At 35.8% G+C, this 25199-nt stretch overlaps 1 protein-coding gene across 11 annotated transcripts in view; it reads right to left on the bottom strand.

The window, feature by feature from the left end:
* The window catches only part of Sbf2 (SET binding factor 2), a 293801-nt gene that overhangs the window by 156144 nt on the left and 112458 nt on the right, over positions 1-25199 (bottom strand). For all 11 annotated transcript variants that reach the window (XM_076940847.1, XM_076940858.1, XM_076940824.1 and 8 more), the window contains exons 4-6: positions 9499-9618; positions 7793-7903; positions 6036-6141 (exon numbers count right to left, since the gene is read on the bottom strand). In XM_076940847.1, coding sequence (XP_076796962.1) covers positions 6036-6141; positions 7793-7903; positions 9499-9618 — 337 coding nt within the window. The remainder of the gene's footprint in view (positions 1-6035; positions 6142-7792; positions 7904-9498; positions 9619-25199) is intronic.

Here is a 25199-nt window from a genome sequence, read left to right on the forward strand (position 1 = left end):
CTTGATCTCTTTTCTGGACAATTCATGGTGAGGAAATGATTTATCATCTAACTGACCAGTATTTATTATGTGTCTACTTTCTCTACATGTTAGATTGTACAAAAAGACTTACTAGACTTCTGAAATATGATAGAAAATGCTAAATTCTTGGAATGGGAGATATATAAGGCAGACTCTTGGAAGTTCACTGTTCAGTAAGGATGGCAAGATGAAAAAACACACCAAAATATAGACATATACAATGTATAAGATAAGGAAAAAGGCAATTTAACCTTCTGCCATTTGAAAGCTGCATGCTTACATGTTGAACAGGCATGTTTTATAGAAAAACAAATCTCTGAAGTGCTAAAAAAGACTGAATGTTTACACAAGAAAACTTCATATCATGGAAGATCAATTCATTTAATTATAGCTGTCTTGCCACAGGTCACTGATGTTCAATAAAGGATAACAGACTTATTTAATAGTAGCATTCAAGTGACATAAGACATAATGGGAGGGACCAGGGAGATGGCTCAGTCAGTAAAAGCCCTGAAATCATATGACCCCAGCACCCAGTAAAAGCCAGACATGGCCACACACTTTTGTAGCTCTGGCTCTGTTGTGGAAGGGTAGGGAAGGGACAGATGGACCCCCAGAACTCACTGACCAGCCAGACTCAAACCCAGTCTGTGACCTCTGTTTAGTTAAAGATCCTGTCTCAAGTGAGTAGGTAGTGAAAAAAAAAACCTCAGCACCAACCTCTGCCCTCTACATACACAAGCATGCATGTGTACACTGCCCCTTCCCCCAACACACACACACACACACACACACACACACACACACACAGAGACAGAGACAGAGTGAGACAGACAGACAGAGAGAGAGAGAGAGAGAGAGAGAGACAGAGACAGAGACAGAGAGAGACAGAGAGAGAGAGTCAAGGGAGACAGGGAGAGAGCAAGAGACCAAGCATACGTGGGCTATGTAGGAAGATACTGTCTCAAAAATTAAAGTTAACAGAAAAGATAGTTTTACATCAGGATGCTTTTGATTTATCATCAAGCTATACTACGGAGCCTTCTCTCCAACCCATAAACCAAATACATTTTTAAAAAAAATCCCTGTGTGCTAGGTTCATGGTATGAACAAACCATAGCCCTTCCCATGCGTACTTTTAGCCTTATGGGAAATAGGTATGTTTTAGGAATCATAATAACAATTGGTATTAATAATAGCAATTCCCAAACATATACTTTTAGGAGTTAGAAAAGTGGAAGAAAGACATTCCAAAAGGAAGAACAGATCTGCAGTACAAGGAATCATGAAAAGCTTTTATGGAAGAGGAAAGTGTCTGAGCATACAGCTGTAATAATTAGAATGTTATCAGGAAACTAATAGCATTTTTAAATTTCTAGATAGAGAACATTTATGCCACTTCTTTCAAAGGTTTTATAGATACCAGAGACTACCATTGCCCACTTGATCTTTGTTGACTAGTGTGCTTTGCTTTCTGGGGTCACACATAAAAACATATGTAATTACTGCATTATATAGCCCAAAGTAACTGTCTAGATTTTTATCTTAACTAATGTTTTAATGTTCCTATAGGTAGTATTTTTTTAGTAAACCCTAAGTATTATCATAGACATAAGAGTTCTGTCTTGTTGTGTTAAAACAAAATGTTTTCTTGGAGGGCTGTGGGGAGAGGCTGGAGAAGTTGTTGTTAAAGAACCTGAGACTTAAATGGTAGTTTCTAAAAGCATGGTTTTTAAATTTAAAATAATTGCACTGTTTACTTCATGGGGTACATGTGCATGAATGCCATGGCATGCGGGTGAGGTATGAAGACAATGGCTAGAAGAATCTGTTCTTTAATCCCACCATGTAGGATGCCAGGACTGAGATAAGGTTGCAGGTTCAACAGCAGGAGCCTTTATCAATTGCACCATGGTCCTGGCCACAAATGTCTGCATTTTGAGAATTATATCCTTGATGCACACAGTTCTATCTTCTTTATTTACTGACTTGAGATTCTGTTAAAACCACATGTAATTTAAAGTAAGGGAAGCATATACTATGCTTTTTTTGTAATATTTAGATAATAACTGTTAATGCTTAGATGTTTGTAAATATATGACATTTTGCATTCATTTATAAATTAGAATATTTCTAAAAGGGGCAATTCCTTTCTTTTTATTGTTACTATGACTCCTTATTGATAATTTTCAAAATAATAAATTGGATCCCTGCTATTTTCCTGTGAATAATATAAACTTGTGTATCTTAAAATATTTGTTGGCCTGAAATACAATAAAATAGTTGCTCACCACACTTGTAGCCTGTAGTTTCCAGCACTGGATAAGGCCACTGATATCTTTTCTCCCGCAGGAGACTACATAGTACCTTCCAGCACTATCTAATAGTTAGTTTCCTGGTTAACTCAAGACTGACTTCTCTGTATCCAGTCCCCAAGTGTCTTCAGCCATAGGGTTTTACCATTTTATTAGGGTGGGTACCCAAGAGTTATAGAAATAAGTCTATATGGTAACTCAGAGGGAAGTACCCTGTTCCTGGGACTGAGGTTTTCCCTTAATAACCCATGTCTTCTGGTAGGAGCATTGTACACTAAGGTAGAATACTTCTATTCAAACTCCTTTTTAAAAATATTTTTTAAATTAGCTCACAAATAGCAGAATTTTATAAGGCTTCTTCATCCATCCTTAGGTTTGGTTTGCACACCTTTTACTTCTTTCCCACACCTCCACTTTAATTTTCAGATTCCAGTATTCTCTCCCTATTCTTTCATATTACATGTTTTACTATTCCTAGTATTTTGTAGCCATTTTCTCCAGGATTAAAACCTCCCATCTTGGAGGTAAGCCTGTTAAGGGGATGTGAGACAACAGATGTTTTTAAGGAAAGGTGTAAACATTCATTCTACAAAGAACATTCTTTAAGATAAAGGATGTAAAAAGGAAGGTGAAACAACAGGACGTTCCAAGGGCAGGTCAGATATTTCATTCTACCAGAAGGGGCCTTAAGCTTAGGAGGTAAACAACTCAATAATTTCAGTAAGTCACTGAAACTGACTTGATTCACTGTGCTCCTCCTTCTCCAGAGATATAGAAGCAGTAAAGATCAGTGAGAGAAACTGAAAGAGGCAGATCAGCTAGGCTGCCTGGAGGAAGCATGCTGCAAACCAAACTATCTGAAAGAAGCAAACAACAGTCGACCTATTCAGAAAGAATACTTTTCAACATGATGGCTTGTTTGTCACCTATGCAATGTGCTCCAGGTTTTCAGTTTTCATGAGCTGTCACCCATGTTGGAGGGGGCATTCAGTGATGTAGGTGGCTCTGAGTCATTCTGTTCCTGTAATAACCCTCACCCCTATTTGTGTAAGCAGTACCAATGAGTTAGGCTTTGGGATTTCTACTCTTTGATCTATCATGGTTCCCTATCTTAGCGAAGTAAGTGTTTCCCCTTATTCCCCAGGAATTGTGTCATATAATACCTCTCACTGTATTTTGTTGTTTTTGTTTTTAAACTTAGACTTCAAGATCAGAAGTTCCCAAGTAGGAGTGAATCCATGCCTGCTGCCTGCTACAATAAACATGAGCAGATCCACAGCTAGAGAAGTTACAGGCCCCAAGTAGAATCTCTTGATATTGTTTTTCTAAATGGTCATGTTGTTAAAGTGCCTTCTAAATATTTGTTTATATTCATAGATTTATGCTGTTCCCAGCTGTGGTCATAGAAGCTTCTTAGTGAAGCAGGTAGCAGTTAATGTAGATTCATTACTTGTCAAAGGATGCAAACAAGTAACCCAATGGGTCATCAATATCATCCCCTCACACCACTTCTCAAAAGCAAAGACACATTTCAGAGGTGGGCACTAAGGAGTGTAAGAGCTGGAAGACAATGAGTGCTGTGAAATGCTGTCCCTGAACACAGCATGACTACTGCACTCATGCACAGACAGCAGAGTTTGCTTTCCTACACAGGATCAGTGAAAGACTGTCAGTTAAAAATTCCAATATGTCTTAGAAAACAGACATACAACAAGATAAAAACAAGCGCCTAACCTCGGGAGACCCCAAGTGCCAGGTCTGAGATATCCAAAGGGGCCTCCACCCGCTCAGAGGAGAAGGGGATGGGGGAGGGAGAAAGGATTTTGGAAGGGGGTGATTGGGAATGGGGCAGTGAGTAGGAAGTAAAGTGAATAAGTAAAAAATAAAAAATAAAAATAAATAAATAAAATTTCAACATGGACTAGGCAGGCACTGGTGAGGCCACATCCCTGCTCAGTATCTTTTGGTAGCTCATGACTCTTAGAGGAACATCAGTCACTTTCTTTAGGAGTGTGACCACTGATAGGTTTCCTATGCTCTAATGGATGACTCCACACCTATGAGCATATGGGCAGCACTAATTGATTTGTGAGTTTAAAAATTTTTTAAATGCTGACTTTTGATGAATTGTAATTAAAATTTCAAAACTCCAGTTCTACCAACCTTCAGTTCAAGCAGCTACAAGATGTTTCCTTAGATGCTTTACAAAAACATAGTGATTTTGTCTTTACTGAGATACAAATGGTTCATATATTATGAAATGCCCTGTTTTGTGTTTCCACGCCTACTCACTCCCCCTTTTTAAGCAAAGTAATTCCAATTTATATTTCCAGGATGGCATTAAACTTGTGGTAATCATTCTGTCTTAGATTCTTGAGTATTGGGATTACAAAATTCACTTTTTAGAAGTGTGCAATTCAGTGGTTTGTTTTAGTACCAAGACATATACTACTATTAATATCTAAACCAAAGCAATTTTGTCGTCCAAGTGAAATCCTGAACCTATTTGTACCCTATTCTGGCCTCTGGAAACTATTATCTTAGATTTTGTCTGTATGGATTTGCATATCCTGGACTTCTCATATAAACAAAAATAATACTATATATGGCTTTTGTGTGTGGCTTCTTTCATAGCATAGTTTCAAAGTACATTCATGATAGAGCATGTATCAATACTATGTTCCTTTGTATGCCTGAATAATTTGCCACTGAGTGAATATACTGTAAGGTCTATTAATAAACCCATTCATAACAGCCATTTGTGTCTACTTATTTCTATTTTGTATAAGGATCCTACAAACATTCACACATTTTTGAAGAAGTTTTCAGTTAAGGATCTGATGTATTTATTTACAAAAAAAATCATTATCACAAAAGGTTTCCTCATGACTTTGGTAATCTTGATCTTTCCACCAACAATGTAGTCAGAGACCTGCTTTTGTTACCAGACTAGACTGCAATTTAAGAAACCAAATCATAACATGTACATTTTTATGTGATGTTTTTCATTACTTTAACATAAAAGCACAATTACTTTTATGTTAATCTATGTTGGATGTATCAATACGTCATTCTTTTACACTGTATATCCCAACATGAGGATAGACCACAGAATTTAATACATGTGCATTATTAATTCCCTATTACCTTTGATGAACATTAAGACAGCTTTCAATTTTTACTAGCATAAAATGGCTGTGGACATTCATGTGCAAATATTTTTATGAATGTGCATTATCATTTGCCATGGGTAAATGCCTAGGAATGAACTTAATGTTAAAAGAGAACCAAATTATAACCAAGGTAAGCTTTCCACATTCTGATTAGCAAAGAACAACTGTTTCAGTTCCTCTATCTCTTCAGATATGTAGTCACAGTGTTTTGATGAGCTGGAATACCTGATGCACCTATCTCCATCCTTAATCATACCAAGCAGTAAATGAAAGTGTCCTTCATCTATCCCCTTTCTTTGCAACTTGCTCCCAAATATCCAAACTATGCCAATGGGGTGATACAAAATTAAGTCCTTATAGAAGCTTGGTCCATAAGGTCTTTTCTTCCTGACACAGATAAGCTATAACAGACAATAAATGGTGCCTTTTTATTTCCTTTATCATGTCAGGTGATACAAACTTAAATCATTTTTTCCAGCCACAGGCTTCTATAAGAAGATATTTTAAAATCCAGGATAAGACATACCTAATTGCTGAAATAAAAGAGCCACACTAGTGCCCGTGACAGGAAGACTGTCATGCAAAGGAGTCTGGATCAGTTGTCTGTCTCCTGCACCCAAGGAAAATAGCTTCTGCAGAATGAGAGAAACATATATAAAGTCATAAGAGACAATAAGAAACAAAAACATATAACCTAAACATACAAGTTATGCTGTGTACAAATCAAAATGATATCAGAAAATTTATTCCACTGAAAATTTATCTACTGAAGTTAAAACTTCAGTAGATAAGACACAAATATCACTAACAATTATAACTGACCAAAACTATGTTAACAAATGTTAATAGAACCATCTACTTCTTTGATGGAAAGGCCTGATGAGGCCAAGGCCACCTTTAAGATTCTGTCCTTAGAACAGCAAAGAGGAAGAGGAGAAAAGAAAGAAGAGAAGGAGGAAGAAGAAGAAAAGAAGAGAGGAGGTAATTTAAGACCAAAGAAATTTAGAAAGAAGAGAGTTAAAAATGCTAATTACTCTAAATGTAACATCTTTTCTTTTTAAAATTTAACATTTTGCAGGGGCTGGCGAGATGGCTCAGTTAAGAGTACTTGCTGCTCTTTCAGAGGATCTGAGCTTAGTTCATAGCATCCATGCCAGGAAGCTTGCAAACCATTTGTAACTCTAACAGTAAGGATCTGCTGCCTCTGAATTCCTTGGACACCAGCATACATGCAAGTGCGTGCATTCATGCGCTCTTGCGCTCTTGCGCTCTCTCTCTCTCTCTCTCTCTCTCTCTCTCTCTCTCACACACACACACACACACACACACACACACACTTTTTGACAGACTAAAGGACAAGTGCTGTGACTTTTCAGAGAGTTGTCTCTGAAAACAACAAAATACATGACCAACTAGATGTCTTTAAGGTCTAAGAAGACAAGCCTTCTGTTCTGTTTGGCACTGAAATTGATAGGAAGGCCTGACACATGATGAGCATGTGCTCTCTCTCACCAGAGCTGTATCCGTAGCTCCAGTGCTTTTAAAGATGGTTGACCTAGAAACAATAAATAAACCATGGTGGCAAAGAGACTTATTTTTCTGAGTCCAAGACAATTTTTTAAACATCAAGATATAGAGAAAACAGAATCTATTCTAAAAACATTACAATACTATAAAAAGAGTTTTCTCAATTTTGTCTTCTAATTTTGGTCAATTTTTACTTAATATAATTGAAGTATAACTATATAAAAATTTTTAAAAAGCAGCAAAAATATATTGAAAAATTCTTTCTAAAGAAAGACATGTCCAAAAAGTTAAAAAAAAAAGTAGAGTTGAAGTTACATCAAATATGTCTGCTAATTATGCCAGCAGAAGGAAAACTCTATCTGAAAATCAGCTTCTTTTCTTAAAGATTTATTTTTATTATTTTCATTATGTATGTATATTTGAGGGTGGGTACATGAACATGAATACAAGTACCCACAGAGGTTGGATGTCTCTGGAGTATGGCTTAAAGACAGTTGTAAGCTATGTGATGTAGATGCTAGGAATTGAACTCAGGTCCTCAGGAAAAGCATCATGTTCTCTTAACCACTGAGCCATCTCTCCATCCCTTGAAATCAGCCTCTTGACCTATGAAGAATGGAATCTTAGGTGTCTAGAAGGTACATCACAGGGACAAGAATTACCCAAAGTAGGATCCTATCTAAAACAAAAATATTTGAAGACTTCTTTCTTTTGTGTCATAAATTAAATCACCCAAAATAAATTTGTTCTATTCACCTGAGACCCTCCAGCAGCTGGAACAAGGCAAGCACAAAGATTTGCGATGAGACTTTCCAAGGAGACGCTCAGGCTGTCCACGTACACAGTGTAGATCAAACCCAGGCAAGCCTGCAGAGAGTGGTGCATGCGGTTATTTCATGGCAGTGTCAATAAAATAAACTGTGACATCTCTTCCAGGAAAATTTCTTTTTGAACCATGTCAATTATACTCTACACTGAACATGAAATAAATCCTAAGCAACAAAACAGGTTTATTAAATTTTCCTCCAGGACCAGAACACCCAAATGAACTTTCAAGATAAGTTTATTGAAAGCAGAAAGCCATAATTTGTAAAGCAGGTACCTCTGTTTAGATAACCACTACAGTTAATTTGTAAGGCTGAAATCTTTTTTTCCCATACTGTTTGCTTGGTTGTTTTGAAACTTATTTTAGAAAACTCCATATTTCAAGATAAAAATTAAGAGGTGGTGTGATACAGTTCTTATAAATCCCGACTATCTGATAGAAACTTTAACATCTATGATTTGTAACAAAGGACAGCAAACAGGTAAAATAGTAAGATTAACATGCTGAGTTTAGAAGACAGTAAGTAGTAAAATAAGATGAAATGCAATCTTTATTGTCTTTATTTTACTTCTGTGTGTGGGGGGGTGTGTATATGAGCATGTGTACACTTGGATGCTAGAGAACGATGCCAACAGTTTTCCTCAGTAGCTTTGGTCTCTCACTGAATCTGAAATTCATGGATTCAGTAGACTGGCTGGCCTATGAGCTCTGGAAATCCTCCTGTCTCCCTGTCCTATTTCCTTCACCAGCACTGAAGTTAGACATGGGGGCCAGTCATGTGCTTGGCTTTTATAGGAGTACTGAGGATTGGTGCAGCAAGCTCTTTTCTGATTGATTCCTTCTTGATCCTAACATATAATCTCAATCTCTTAACTTACTGAAATTGTGACTAAAAAACTAGTAACTGTCATTAATTTGTAGAAGTTACATACACTAAATAGTATGTCACAAAACACACTAAAGAAGTTATAACTGTCACTGTAATAATGAGGTTGTTATTTATTCTATAATGTATACTCTCACTTTCTAGTTTTGTACTTGTATATTAATACAAATATTTATTCTTTCATACATCTTTATATTTGAAAGTTCTGAATATTGAAAAAAAGGGAGGAAAATCTGAAAGAAATAAGTAGGCCAGGCTTCCCAGGACTTAAGGTTTCTTGTCTCTACCTCTTAAATACCACAATTACTAACTTGGGTCATCAGGCTTGGCTCTAAACAATATTTTAAAGACATGGTCAGAATTATCTAAAATTTCACATAATCCTACTTAGTGTAATTTAACACCACAAATTTAATAAACATATTCACAGTTGTTACAGTGAGTACATTTTAAAGTTCTTGAACATAATCAAGTTTTTATGGTTTATAATTTTTATTTAATTAACATGAAATCTATTTTTAAACAAACACTATACTCTTAGAAGTGTGAATAGTCATGTTAGCTTATTCAGGTATTGCTTTTATCTAACACAAATCTGCTTCTTCATGTCATTCGTTTTATTTTATTGGTGCAGCACTAATTCAATCTAACAATGTTTTCAATATAAAAAAAAACCTCTTGTCTCCTTAGTTTATTCAAAATAGATTTACACAATATTATAAATTGATAAGAAGACTATGAGTTCTTTACCCTAAAGATTTCTGGATAGTCTAATCTGGATACCAACACCAGGCTTTTGGGGGCAAATACTTCCGCAGGTTGAATTAAACCAGATACTTCTTCACCTTCAATCTCTTCCTTCTTTGTTCCCTGAAAAAAGGAAAAATTACAACCAATGTACAAAGTTTTCTAGGTTCATAATTCACACAATATATTCAAACTACACACCTTACAAAAATAACTTACAAGAATCCAAATTAATTACAAATAGTAGGCAAAAAATGACAAAGTAAGGAGTATTTGTTTCATGTGTTTTCAAAGCTCCATAGAATACAGGTATGAACACCAACTTTGAGTGTTTCATTTCTCAGGAATCCAGGTATTAAGACATGTTTAAGTTAGTCTTAAGTAATGATCCAAACAATTAAAAATGTCACTCATTCAAGTACAAAATCAGTCTTCAAAGAAAGGGGAAAAGTTTATTCTAGAAATAAGGTATTTAACAAAGAAAGGGGAAAAGTTTATTCTAGAAATAAGGTATTTAATTTCATTTCTGTTTTTCTACTAGACCCAACCTTTCTCTCTTGTGGGGATTCTAGGACCTGCAGGAAGCTCAGAGCTCTCCAAGTGAAATGTCACGTGCTTCTTCACGTATACAACAATGGGAGTTGACTTAAAAAGAGAACATTTTTGTACAAGAAGTAAAGCTTTATAATTAGTATATTGAAAATGTATGCTTATAAATGGCTAAAATGTATATTTAAAGCAGATTTAAATATAATCTGCTTTATACCACAATAAACCACAATAAAAAAAACAAAAGTTTCCCATCCATTCATGACATTACATAGAAATATTTTAATTTTTTTGGCAGCACAATAAATTATCACTTTTCAATGTAAAAAAAAAACCACGAAGTTTAATAAGGTCTAAGTTTCAACAACTAACTACTAGTCAATAAAACCTGTGACATATTATTTGAAGTGCTAAGGGTTAAGAGCACTGGTCGGTCTTCCAAAGGACCCCAGTTAGATTCTCAGCATCCACATGGTGGCTCACAACTGTCTATAACTCTAATTCCATGGGATTCAAAGCCCTCTTCTGGCCTTGTGGCACTGCACGCAGGTGGTACATAAATATAAATATAGTCATAACACTCACATACATAAAACAAAAATAAATCCTTGGATGATGATGAAGGCAGGACCAAATGAATGATGAAGACCTTAGACATAAGTGGCAGTGCTGCCTTGTGCCTAACCCCAAGAACTACATACTGCCATTGCTATGTGAACCTTTACACCCAAGCTCATGGTGGCAAAGTCCCATTTCTGGAACTTTGAATCACAGCTAAAGAGATTGTGAACTTAGGCAGAAGATTGTGAACTTAGGCAGAAGTCACCAAGCATGAACAACTTCGGCATCTGGCTGCACTAAGACTCTGGCAGTAGCATACACATATATTGCCATGGCCCAAGCACAGAGAGAGGCATGATGTGTGCTTCTGCTACAAGGGCACTCCATCCAACCATCACTAGCATGCAGTGGTATTGGGACAAGGACAGCTATACATGATCCACTTGTCTACCAAGGTGGGCAAGATGACAAGTGCCAGTGGCCTCTGTCAAGCTGTCCAGCACTCTAAGATTAATTTCTCACTGACCCAGGTCATGCCAGTAGAAGCTATACTTTCACACTCAAGAAGCCCAACATTTTTTTTCTAGATGGACAGAACTGCCAAATAAACACCAAAGAGTAAAAATAAATCTTTTTAAAAAGTTTTTTAGTCCACAAATAAATTTGTGCACTTACTGTTTGACAAGACTCTGACACACTGAAAGTTTTAAGGGAGTGGTGAGAGCAAATGAATGAAACATTGAGATTTGTCAGCGGATAAGTCTGAGAGTCTAGGTTATTTCCTCTAACAAAACCCCCCTTCCTCTCCTTTTCCAGCATGTATGCTCCAGCTTAAACTCACTTCCTCCTGACTTGTTCCTTTCCTGACCTTTCCTCGCTTGCTTTCCAGTGTGGTTTACCAAAACTTTAGATCGGCTACTTCCAACTCTCCCAAAACGTCATGAAATGCCAGCTGCCTACTTGACATCTCAAACATACTCAAAACATAAGATTTAATCTTTTTACCTAAACTCTATTCTCTTATAGTAAGTGGTCTGCTAATGGCAACTCCACTTGTATGGCAAATTTTAAATTCTCATTCTTTTATCATTTATAGCTAATATTAAACTATGAGAATATCCTGCCCTCCAAATTTCCCTACTGCTACCACAGAAGAGTGAGCCTATATCTAGTCTGGATTATTACAACAGCCTGCTTTCATTCCCTTTATTCTTTTTAAGTCTCACTCTTCCTTGCTGCTCTTCAGACACACTAGGAATGATAGCATCTACTTGGACCTACCTATTGTTTCTTTACCTGGAATGCTTTCTACAGAGAAGCTGATGTCTGTGCTTGTGTCTCAGGTCCCATACCCTTCCCACTCTGACTCACTGTTGACCCTCTCCTGGAAACTGCAGAATCTACACTCCCTTGTCCTTTGCCTTTCTTTCTCCATGCCATCATCATCCAACACATTAACAATTCTGGTAATCTTAGCCTTTTCTTTTGTTTTCCCTTTTCTCTTTTATCTGTCTCTCCCACTGGATTAAATGAAGGCCAGGACTTCTGTTCTGTTCTGTTCTGTTCAATGATGATTAGTGAGTTCATGAAGTAAGAGCTGGGGCAGCCAGCCGTGATTACTGGTGTATTACCTGCTGTTTGTTCAGTGTATAAATGCAGGAATACACTTCTTACAATGTTTTTTTCTGGTTATTTCATCAAGAGAAGTATTCTTCTCACACTGAGGCTAGAAACTCTATTTTTATTTCCCTTTAGAGTTCATTTGGTTTCTACTATAGTGCACATAACCAAAAATGAGTTGTCTGAGGAATGTACACATCACACATCTAAACGTATATAAAAGGTCCATATGATCTTGGAAAATAAAGATTTTGATTTGTGAACAAATCAAAATGAGTCTGGTTGGTTTCTGGAATGCCTAAAAATAATAGGAAAGTGATGATTATTAATTTACCAAAATTTCCACACCTAATGAATCATGGTCTTCATGGATTACTAAAAGTCTCAAAATGGCAAAAATGATTGAAATTCCTGGAACAGATAAAGCCATCCACATTTTTATGAGATTGTGATAATTGCCCTAGAGTATTATTGAAAGACAACTTGAGTAAGCAGATAGCTATTTCAAATAAATGATCATTACACTATTTTAACCAAAACACAAAACAGAATGTGTAGCCATTACACAAAGTTGCCCACTAATTATTAAGAAGAAAAAGAGGGTCAATAAATGTAAATCAGTATTAAGTAAAAATAACTTCATGTTTTTCATTTCTACACTGACTTTTCTTAATAGATGTTGTTTTACTTTATAAATCCTGAAATGCTGTTATTCTTAATCCCAGTAGCTATCTTCTAAGAAACAATGCACCAAAGGCTGGTGTTGCATTTCATTTAGGGAGTACTTGCAGCATGCTCCAGGATATGCTCAACCCCCAACAACTAAGGTGGTGTGTTTGTGTATGTATTCCCCGGCACACATATACATATAGTATCCCAGGTTTAAGGGAACAGTCATAATTCCTCTTTGAAGAAAGAAAATGTATGCAGTTGTTAGATACAGTGTTTTTCCTAATATAAATTTTCAATATTTTTTTCTAGAAATAATTTATCGGGCCATGGAAATAATGCTGCTTCTACTTTGTGGCCAAGTTACCTTTTATGCAGTAATTATCACTGACACTAGGTTTGTAAGTTTTGTTCTAAGATGGGGTTTTACTGTAGATTAGAATAGCTTGAATCTTCCTATGTAGCCCAAGTTGGCCTAGAACTCATGCCAATCTTCCTGCCTTGGCTTCTTGAGTGTTAGGATTACAGACATGAACAATCATGCCAAGCTTAGTTTATATATTTAACAAGGACGCATTTTCACAAGAAGAAGGAGAAGAAGAAGAAAGAAGAAAAAAAGAAGGAAGAAGAAGAAGAAGAAGAAGAAGAAGAAGAAGAAGAAGAAGAAGAAGAAACAGCAGCAGCAAGTTAAATAAACTTGAAAAATCTAATGATGCTTTGAAATTTAATATTTAGAAATATTACTGTGTTATCTAGTTCAACATTATAAGCCTTCTAACCTAAAATGATTTTTTATTTTTAGTATGCCTCATTAAGGATACATGCCTGGTGACCAAGGAGTTCAGAAGAGAGAGTTTATGAGTTTCCATGTAAGTCCTGGGAATTAAACCCTGATCCTGTGGAAGAGCAGTGAGTGCTCTAAACCACAGAGCCAACTTGTCAGATCCACTTCATCTTTTATGTACATTGGAATCACTTACCATACCTTATCTGTTAGTAGGTACTTTATGTCCACTGATCATTACAATAAAACTATGTGACTTCACCCTTATATAGTCCTGTTATGCTGATAGTAGTATGAGCTAAATGAAGATGTTATATAAATGTATATTTATATACTAAAATACCAAAATGCTATCGCCCTTCAAACACATCCTAAAATGCAATGCTAAAAGGTACTCTGATTTCATGTGATGACCCTATACAGCAGAGAGGGTCTGGCTTCAGAAAATGCATCCTAGTGTCCTTGTTATGCACTTCAGCCATATGTCTGTTGCATCCTGGTGCTTGATTTTCATATCATAGTTAAATGTTACATTCAATGTCTATTATGTACATTTCTACTAATACCATATTATCTTAAAAATCTTCCTACATTTCTTTAAACATTCAGTTTTTTTGAAAAGGATAAAAAGAAACTGCAAATATACAAGTTAGTTGTAAATTTCCTTCTGAAACACATTTTCTTACCATATCCCATTGACACTGAGTTTCCTTAATGAAACAAGAACTTCAAACATTCCAGAAATAGAAATAGTGGAGTCTAAGTAGTTGCAAAAAATCTTTATGCCATAAAGTTCCCCGAAAAGCTTCCTCATTTTCTGCCAAATGATTATTTAATCACAATGGCGTGTTCACATGATAAAACCTAGTCCATCTTGGCAACGGTCTGAAAAATACCAGATCCACAACAAGTACACGCTACCTCTAGTAAAAGCAATATGCTGCAGTCTAATCTGTGCAGTAATAGCATAGCTCCTAATTCTACAGGACTAGCAAGGCAGGGAAATTCAACTGTAGAGGTTACTTATTTACTCAGAAAGCTGCTGATGCTGTAAATCATTGTCATATTAAAACAAAACTAAAAACACGTTTTCTTACAAGTCATTACTTTTAGTGTTACTTCTAGAATTTGACAGATGTTACTTAGCTAAGGGTCCTCTAACCAAAACATTTTAGAAACAATAAATTAAGTCAAGTTAAATAAGGGTGTATTTATAGCATGATTTCTGGCTTTGATATGCAGCTTCAAGCAGAGGAAGCAAAGCATATAGCACTTCTCAATTTTATTAGGTTCCTTTTCCCCCAATACCCTGTTGGAACACACATCTTGAAAAGACTGTCATAAAACACACTTGCAGACAAAAATCTATGTGTATATATCCTTTGTCTTTAAAAGGCTAGGTGGGTATAATGCTTATTGTTCATAAATAGAGTGATCTTATTGCCACCTGTTACATTAATTCTCCCGTTTCACAAAGGTAAGATCTGCGCACAGGGTGCTAGGACACTGCACAGCTGTCCGAACACACCTACATTCCTTCCACTCTGTATGAACAAGGTAGGAGCCATTACTCTCAACTTGTAGTTCTCAAACTTTAGTGTGTACCAAAAGCACATGTATGGGCTGGTTTAAATAAAGATTTCTGGGTTTCACCAACCACATTTCTCATTTAGTGGGTGTGAGGTGGGATCTGACAATTTATATTTCTAGTAAGTTTCTTGGCTGATACTGGGCCTGTGCAACCAGGGACTACATTTTCTGTATCACTACTCTAGATTACTATTAATATAAAACAAAATCATATCAGCCACATAGTTTCTACATGGCAGATACTGTGCTATGCTTTGTAAAAATGCTAATTGTTGGGGGCCAACTTTTAGCAGAAAGCAGCTATCAGCTTTGCAGCCATCTTGAACCATATACCCTGACATGAGACTTGTATTACAATAGCCTACAACAGCTGAGCACACTCTGATAACATCTTGCTTTGGATACCCAGGACTTTCCTTGGGTGTGTGAGATTAAAGGTGTGTGAGATTAAAGATGTGTGACTTAAGAGTGTGACCTAGAGACAAGACCTAAGGGCATGATTAAAGGTGTAACTTAGAGGCATGGCTTAGAAGTGAGACATATAAAAGGCAGAGATATATACCCTTTAGGGAGACTCTTTAGAGAGTACAGCAAGATTTGGGACTTGGACTAGGAAGAGAGACTAAAGAGTAAATGGGATTGAAACACACTCTCTGTCTGGTCTCCATTCTTCGAGTCCGTCCTCACTCTCTCTCTTGCTGAACGCCGACCTGCGGACCGGAGTGGCAGCTTGGGCCGGGATACAGTGGCCGCCAAGCGTGGAATGGAGAGGGCCGAAACATTTTTGACTGCCCAAAGTGAGGCTCCAGCTCAGACCTCAACATTTTTTGGTGCCCGAACAGGGACTAGTGCGGTTCCCAACAGCTAATAACTCATTAATACAATGAAAGATTATTAAATACTATTTTTCATTAAAAGAAAACAAAATTCCTTGAAGAAATGACATTTAAATTCAGGGTCAAGAAATGTATAAAATAAATTACAATATTCATATTATTGAGACAAAAAAGCTTAATAGTATCAAAATGAATAAAAAGTGATGATTATTAAAACTCATCAAATATGTAAAAAAATCATGTGCTTATAATTATAATTTTAAGTGGTCACTACTGATTTTTAAAGCACTAATGTACTAGTCTGAAAATTAGAAACAAAAAGAAATGTTTACTGTTTTTTTCAGCCGAACTGTAATTGATATGACAATGTTGTCTCAGGGATGTTCTTTTGCTAGTAAATGCAGAAGGAAAGACACGGAAACTTCTGTTTGAGATTCTTAGTGAGAAAGGTGTCATAATTAGCATCAGCTGGTATGAGGCTGGAACTACTACAAACCAACTAATCAGTTGTTTTGAATTATCACTGAAACAATAAAAGGTATGGCACATTCTTGGAGGTATTCTAGCTTTAAATTTTAATTTAATGAGCCAGATGTGGTGGCACATGCCTTTAATCCCAAGACTCTAGGCAGATTTCTGTGAGTTTGAGGCCAACCTGCTTTACACAATGAATTCTAGAATAGCTAGGGCTATGGCAAAACCCCAGGTCATAAAACCACCCATCCACCCAAATCCATCTATCTATCCATCCATCCATCTATCCATCCCTCAAATAAAGATAAATAAAAAAATATTTCCAAGTGAAATGATACAATAAATATGGCTTGCTTTAAAATGTCATCTTCCTCACTGAACAGATATTTAGATTTAAAAGACAGGAAATCCTGACAATTTTAAAATATGAGTAATGTGTAAAGGAGTTCATAATAAAAGTTAAAGGAAACAAAAAGCTTATGGAACACCTTTTATGTGTCAAGTACTGTTATAGGTGAAATATTTAATAGTGGGCTAGATTCCAAATCTGTCTCTAACAGTATTCTTTATTACTTTTTTAACCTTTGTTTTAATGTTAGATGGACAAATGTTCTTTCTGTATGCATGTCTGTATACTATGTGCACACGATGCCCTTTGTGGCTAGAAGACGGCTTTGGATCCCGTAAGATTGTTGTGAGTCATCATATGGGTACTGAAAATTGAATGCAGGTCCTTTGAAAGAACAACCAGTGTTAGTAACCACCAAGCCATGTCTCCAGCTCTAAAACCTTCATTCCTAACTACATTATCTCATTACATCCTTCTAACAGTCCTCAAAGTCAGGTATTATTATTAGTATGTTCTGTATATGGAGGAACAAATCTGAAGTACAAAGGTTAAGAATTTGTTCAAAGTTAATAAACCTTAAAATTGAAGTCTGAATCCAGAGTTTATATTCCATTATAAATGCCCTTAAAGAAACATCTAATTATATTATTAACAAGTGTATGGTAATCTAGAGAGCTTGTAAAGTTGGTGTACAAACTAGAAAAGATTACTAAAGTCATACATATCCATTAAATCATTTAATACTATTTTACTGGTGTATCTAGTGTCTTCTAGGCACTAATGTTATGAGCATAACTGGGAAAAGAAGATGACATCTGAAGAGGAGAAAGTAGATGATCAGATATTTAAGCAGACATCCAGATAGACAGGCAAATACAGAGACCCCAGGAGCAGGGAGATTGGCTAAAAACTGGAGGAGGAGGCAGGAGCTGCTTATTCTGAGCTCAAAGGATGGCAACTGAGTTTTTTATTTTGAATGCCATGTATTTAAGAGTCATTGAAATTTTGTTTTTAATGATCAGTCTGATGCTAAGTGTCATTTATCTTGTAAGGAGGTAAAGGCTGGTTAAGTCTGTTTGGAGTTCAGGCAAGATAAATAGTAGTGTGGTAACTGTTGGATTTGTGGATGGCTATAATATGGATGATTAAAAAGAAAAAAGGTAATTAAGTTTTAAACCTGGATTGAGAGTGAAGCTATTTACTGCAACAGCAGCAGCACTAACAACAACAATGAAACACACACACACACACACACACACACACACACACAAAAACTAGCTCTCAGCGATGAGAGGGACCTTAGATGAAATTCCCAACAGTGAGGAGAGGGAACTGGCAGAGTCCACCTCCAGCAGAAAGACAGGGCATCAAGTGGAGGGATGGGGTTGCCATCCCACAGTCAAGAAACTCTGACCCAGAATTGTTCCTGTCTGAAAGAACTGCAGAGACAAAAATGGAGAAGGGACTGAGGGAAAGGAGGTCCAGTGAAGATGTTATGGTGTACTTACAGATAGGAGCCTAGCATAGGTGTCCTCTGAGAGGCCCAACCAGCAGCTGACTGAGACAGATGCAGATATTTACACCCAACCACTGGACTGAAGCTGGGGACCCCTGTGGTTGAATTAGGAAAAGGCTGGAAGAAGCTGAGGAGGAGGGCGAGCTCATAGGAAGACCAGCAGTCTCAAGTAACCTGGATCCTGAGATCTCCCAGACACTGAGCCACCAACCAGGCAGCGTCCACTAGCTGATCCAAGGCCTCCAACACATACACACACACACACACACACACACACACACACACACACACACACACACACACACACAGCAGAGGACTGCCAGGTCTGGCCTCAGTGGGAGAAGATGCACCTAACCCTAGAGAGACTTGAGGCCCTAGGGAGTAGGGGCCTGGAGGAAATGGGGTGGAGGAAGGGGGGTGGGCTCATTTTCTTGGAGACAAGGGTGTGGGAGTGGGGGGGTAAGGGGGTGGGAGAGGGTAATAGGATGAGAAACTATTGGAGGGTAGACTGGGAGGGGAATAGGACTAGACTGTAAAAAAGATTAAAAATAATTTATAAAAAATTTTAAAATATGTGCTGATGAAAAAATTTAAAATGAAAACCTCTAATATTTATTATTGGATTTACAGTAATAAGTGAACACACAAAACAAGTATGCTATGGGAATCAGTTTGATAAAACACCAGTAATATATTCACCACTTTAACTTTTTCAAAATGTATACTAATCATTGTTTAGAAATAATTTAGACTAAAATATAGTTAATAAACTAATATATCAATATTCAAACTTGTTGCCACAAACATTTTATTTAAACTTTTGCATGTTGTTGGAAGATCAAACTAACTTTTCTCTCAAATTTGAACAGTAGTATTTGACATTACAGCCTATGAGAATAAAATGTATAAAGACATTGACATTATAGTTGTATTTTGTGCATTCATGTACACTATAATTGTGAATAAACATAATGCTAGGAGGAAAATAGTTCAAACATTTGGGCTCTTCAGGGTTTTTTACAAGGAGAGGGAAGCAAATGTCAAAGGATAGGAAAGGACCCAGAGCCTGCCTTGTATATTTTATGATGTTATATATAAAATATTATCTATTAAGTAATAAGTATTAATAAATTGATAAGTGAAAAAACTAGCTCTCTCTGTGTGTACACATATACATACATACATACATACATACATACATACACACACACACACACATACATATAGGAGGTGGGTAGAAGAAAAGAATGAACAATATAAAGGAAGCAATGTATCCTGCATTCATCAAAGACAATATATGTGAGTTCTACTCCTTTTCAATTTGTTTTTTTCTTTCTCTCTTATGTAAAAAGAAGATAGCAAGAAGCCTCTAGAAACAGTGGCTATAAAACAATTTAAAGGTAACTATAAGTACAGTGATATCAGAATATATCATACACAAACAGAAGCTTTTAAAGGCCTATCTATATGGAAAGTATGTGCATTTGTATTATGTTTGCTTGCACTTTTAATATGAAACGTGTTTAGAACACTGTATTTCAAATGCCTTTAGGCCATGGGATTATAGCTGATATGGATCACATGAAAATATATGCACATTCAGAGCAAAACAATTTTCTTAGATGTTTACATTTGTATTATTTTTAAAACAAAGAGCTAAATTGTTTTAGGTAAATAGCAATGTATTTGTGCGTGTTTATTTATTAAACATTTATAGATCACAAGCTACAAAGCACCTGCCACAAAAAGATAGGGTATAGCCTCCACGACAGGAAACTCAGAGTCACGTAAACGCTAAGAGCAGCACAGGTGAACAAACAGCAGTAGTCAAAACAATGTCCTAGCTAGTGTTCAGTCACCCAGCTGAGAAGGACTCTGAAGCCCACGGCAGTAAACTGGAATTTAAAAAGATAAACAGATTATTAAAACATAAAGAGAATCAGAACAGTAAGGAGGAAAAGTGAAAAAGAGAAATCCAGCAATAAGGTAAGCTCAGGAGCTTAAGCTTTAAAAATGCAACATATTTTTTGGTTGTGAGCCTAGCCTTTAATAGGATGGGATAGAGGTGGGAAGTCAAGAAAGGGGATAACATTTGAAATGTAAATAAAGAAAATATCCAATAAAAAAGAAAAAACAACATTTGAAATGTAAATAAAGAATATATCCAATAAAAAAGAACAAAAGAAAAAAGAAGCAATATACTTTGTAGCTTGACTGACTTGAATTGTAATGTATCCTTATATACCTGTCACTTAGATTTACTATTTTTAATCCATATATCCTTAAAAAATAGTATCCTAAATTTTTGTTATACACACTGAACTAAAATTTGTTGCCTATTTTATCACTGTAGTTAAGAAAAACTAAATCTGAACATTAGTTTTAACATCAGAGTATGATGATTTATTGATGTTTTAGCACCTTTTATTTCCAGATTTACTAAATATACTATTTAAAGCAGCTTCTGCTCATCAACTAATAGCTTGTAAGTCAGAATTAATTAATTATTTAGTGTAAAGTAACATATATGGTTACTGGCATAGCACCGTGTTTCCTCTCATCATTTATGCTAAAAACACAAGTAATACATATTTAATCTATTAGATTATTCTTTGAGAACGCTTTGGCTTAAAGAATTATTAAGAAAACTTAGGAATCATGGTAAAACATAAAAATTGAGAGAAATACTACTAGAATAACACCTGACTTTTGAGGAAAAGAGAGTGCAACCCTTCATGAAATAGCACATAAGCTTCATGTCTGTTTCCTTTCAAGTACAACAAAATATTTTTTAAAAGTTTCTTATAAATTTAAGAATGTTATTTCGTGAGCCACTAGAATCAATGATAATTTTTAATGCTTCTTTTCACTGTCTGCTAAGATTAGTATAAAAAAATTAAGAATAAAATGTGATTATTTTTCTAATGCAAAACAGTGTATTAATACTATTTGATGAAACACGAGATTTTCTTTCCTTTCTTTATTTCTTTTGAGACAGGGTCTCTCTACAGAGTTTGGCTGACACGGAATTTACTATGTAGACCAGCTGGCCTCAAACTCATAGAATTTCTGCCTCTGCTTCAGACTCATAGTTTCAAACTCATACTTTCAAACTCATAGTTTCTGCCTCTGCTTCAAACTGGCCTCTACCTGATTTTTTTCTCCCTACTGATAAAAATAAAAGTGTGCATCACTGTGCCCAAGTCTCTAGTTCATACATTAAATAAACTATATTTTCCCAGAATTCCTGATGGAAAAGCTAATAGCAAACTAACCTCAAAAGTCAGGATTTCAGCTTTAGTGATAAATGTACACCAAAGAAACTAACATTTATTTACAATTAAACATGACTTGTTCACACATTCCTTAAAAAAAAAAAATAGCATAATCTGCCTATGAATACATATCATGCAACAAATTTTACAATACACACTGCTCCAATTAGTATGACGTATGCATACGACTGCACTTGGAATAGTATTCGTTGAATAATTACTTGGGTGGGAATTTATATATACTTAAATTTTAAATACATAATTAAATATATACTTAAGGTTTAAATGAAGATTGGACGCCCAGTGTGGGAGAATTCGAGGGTGGGGAGATGGGAGTGGGGGGGATAGGTGGGAGCATATCCTCATAGAAGCAGGAGGAGGGGGGATAGAATGGCGGGTTCCCTGGACAGGGGGGAAATGGGGTAAGGGAATAAAATCTGAAATGTAAATAAAATATCCAATAAAAAAAGGGAAAAAAGTTTAAATATATACTTAAAACTTTAAATACGTTTAAAATTGGATATAAGTAGCATGGCATAACAACAAGAATTCAGTAGAAGGTACTATAAACCTATATGTCTATTTCACTGTGCAAATTAACAATCATGTCTAGAGAGACCAAATGACCTGCTAAGGTTACAAATTTCATGAATGGCAATTTCTCAGATTACAGTGTTTTCATTTACATTAACCTTTTTACTCCTCTTTTATACTCTTACATGTAAACTTTGTAAGATATAAGGTATAAAGTTTAGCAAACAATTGTTTAACAGAGACAGTATCACAGAAGTAAAGCTATCAATTAAAAATAAGATCATACATTTTTTTCATCCTTGTTGTGGATAGCCCCAGCCTCTTGCTTTGATGGTAGTTCCACTCCTGGGAGGGGCTGTGGAGGAGGAGTGAATCTTGTAAACCTTCTGTCCAATTGAATTTGTAAAATAAAGGCTGGAGCCAGTGATTGGGCAGTAGGAGGGGAGGTGGAGAAAAAGGCTTAGAGGAGGAGTTGGAAAAGGAGGAGTCGGAAGAGGAAGCAGACCTCCAGAGGTGGAAGGTTAATGGAGGAGAAGAACGTGTGGCCTAGAAAAACCGCAAGTTGTAAGGGATCTCATAGGTGGGGAATAGAGTAGTGCAATGGTAAATCTGCCCAATCAAGACATGAAGTTTATAATCATAAGTATTGAGTTGTGTTTTCCTTGATCGGACTTATTTGGGTCGGAGATTTACTACAACACATCCTTGATAATAATAATCTTTCTTGTGTTTAAAGTTTTTTTTTGTATTTTTAAATTTACTGTTCTTACACATTTTTAGTGAAAATATACTTACACCACTTTCTCCCTTTCCTTCCCTCTCCAGGACCTCTCCCAAGTCCCTTTCCAAATTCTACCCTGTAGAATTTGCTAATTTTTCCTTCCCAACTGTTAAATATGAGTGTGTAGAGATATACAAATATATAAATATACATTGCCGACACACAGTTTTTATTTTAGTTCTTGTTAGCCTTCAATAGTCAACATTTAAGAAAAGACATTTGATAGTCTAGAAGTTTGGGAGCTTGTTCTCAAAAGAGATTTTAAATTTAAATACCTCCTATAAATTTAAGTATGTGACATTTATTCAGGGATAGTTTTCCCTATAAGATGTATTTATAAGGAATATCAAGGTGACTTAAAATTCAGCATCCTGACAATTTGCTTATTCTCATTTGAAAATGGAAGGCACAGATGGATAGCCACACTAAAATAATACTCCCCATTATAAGAAGAACTCATATGGATACTTGCATGTGCTGCAAATTATCAAATGAACAAAATAAATAAATACAGAATTTACAGATAGCCCAAATTTTCTACGTCTCTATCATGTCACTTGATTAAGGTCTAAAAAGTCGTCTCTGGGGTGAGCCTGCATGATGTTCATCAGACAATCAGCAAACCAGTTGCCACAGTTGGCTACTTATTTCTTATTGAGAAAGGTAGAACAGTATTGCTTTCTTCTTGAAAGGATCAATATTTGTGACAATTCATCCAAAAGACATTCATCTCAGTGTTATTTACAATACCTACACAACAAAAAATAAACATCTATCAAGAACTATTTACATAGAATTATGTGGCAGATATGCATATAATTATTTTAATTTAAAAAATTCTTGATACCAAGAAGACTTATTTTTTTTTCTGTCCTCTCACATTTTTTCCCTACTTGTTTCAGATATTCCAGAATGAGCACAATTTAATTGATGGTGTAATTTTCTTCTCTGTTCCACGTTCTTGTCTAGAGAAAGTTCAGAAACCTATTATTTCTTCAGTTCTCCAGGTGACTCCTTAATCACTGAGGAGTTGTTCTATGATATTATGAATACATTTGTTTCCCCAAATTAGCTTCCCAAGTGCTTCGTTATCACTTATTGAACTGTACAGGCTCATCGGGTATGACAGGAAAGCCTTAATCCCGAGGCTCAGAAGGTTGAAAAACAAGGCTACTACAAAGCCAGAATAATTGGACCCTATTGCAAAACAAAACAAAACAAAAACACTCACGCACAAAACAACAACAGAAACAAAGGAAATGTACAGGCCCCACCAACTTCATGATTTCCTTCACTCTAAGATACTGATATGATACATGTTCAACTGTGCTTCTCAATTCTCAGCTACCACTTTTACATTCATCATTTCTTCTACACTCGGGCCAATTGCACACTAGTATAACTTTTGTAGTTGCTATAGCATATGTTTAGTATCTCATTCTTGAAGACAGGCAAAGTCAAGCCCTTTAACTGTCCTGGGTTAGGCTTTTAGTATCATCTGTAAAATAGGAATGTAACAGAGAGACTAAAATGAGATTAACTGGTGTGAGTTAAATATAATGAAATGAGAGAAAGTACTATCAAACTTTTGGCACAATAACTAGAACATGCCAAGCCTTAATTGATCAAAAAACCTCATACTTTTGCTTCTTGTCTCCAAATTTTTGCCCAGATTGCCTTTTTTCTTAGCTCTTAGTTTTCAAGTGTCTACTTAAGCATTTTATAAACTTGGTAGTACACTTGTTGCTCAGTGTTCAGTCATTATCTATTTCACAGAATAGTATTTAGGCAGCACTTTGGAATACTTATGCACCTGAATTTTGGGTTTGCCACCACAACCCAACTGTATGTCCACTGAGATAGAAACAACACAAAACAGTATCTGATGGTTTCTATGTCTTTTTCTTTTTCATTCTTTACCTTACCTCCCCAAATCACCCTCATTAATCTTAACTCCATTTCTTTATTGGCAACTAATTTGCTGATACACTAAATGTCTTTATTGATTTAGAAACACAAATTATATTTTAAAAACTTAAAAAGATCTAAACATAAATAAAACAACTTAAGATACATATATTTCATATAAGAAATAAAATATATCAGTCATATTTTTAATCATTTAACAAAGTCAAGGCTCATATTATCTAGTTGGATAATTTTGGA

The sequence above is a fragment of the Arvicanthis niloticus genome, chromosome 1, assembly GCF_011762505.2.
Source record: "Arvicanthis niloticus isolate mArvNil1 chromosome 1, mArvNil1.pat.X, whole genome shotgun sequence".
NCBI classification, from domain to species: Eukaryota; Metazoa; Chordata; class Mammalia; order Rodentia; family Muridae; genus Arvicanthis; species Arvicanthis niloticus.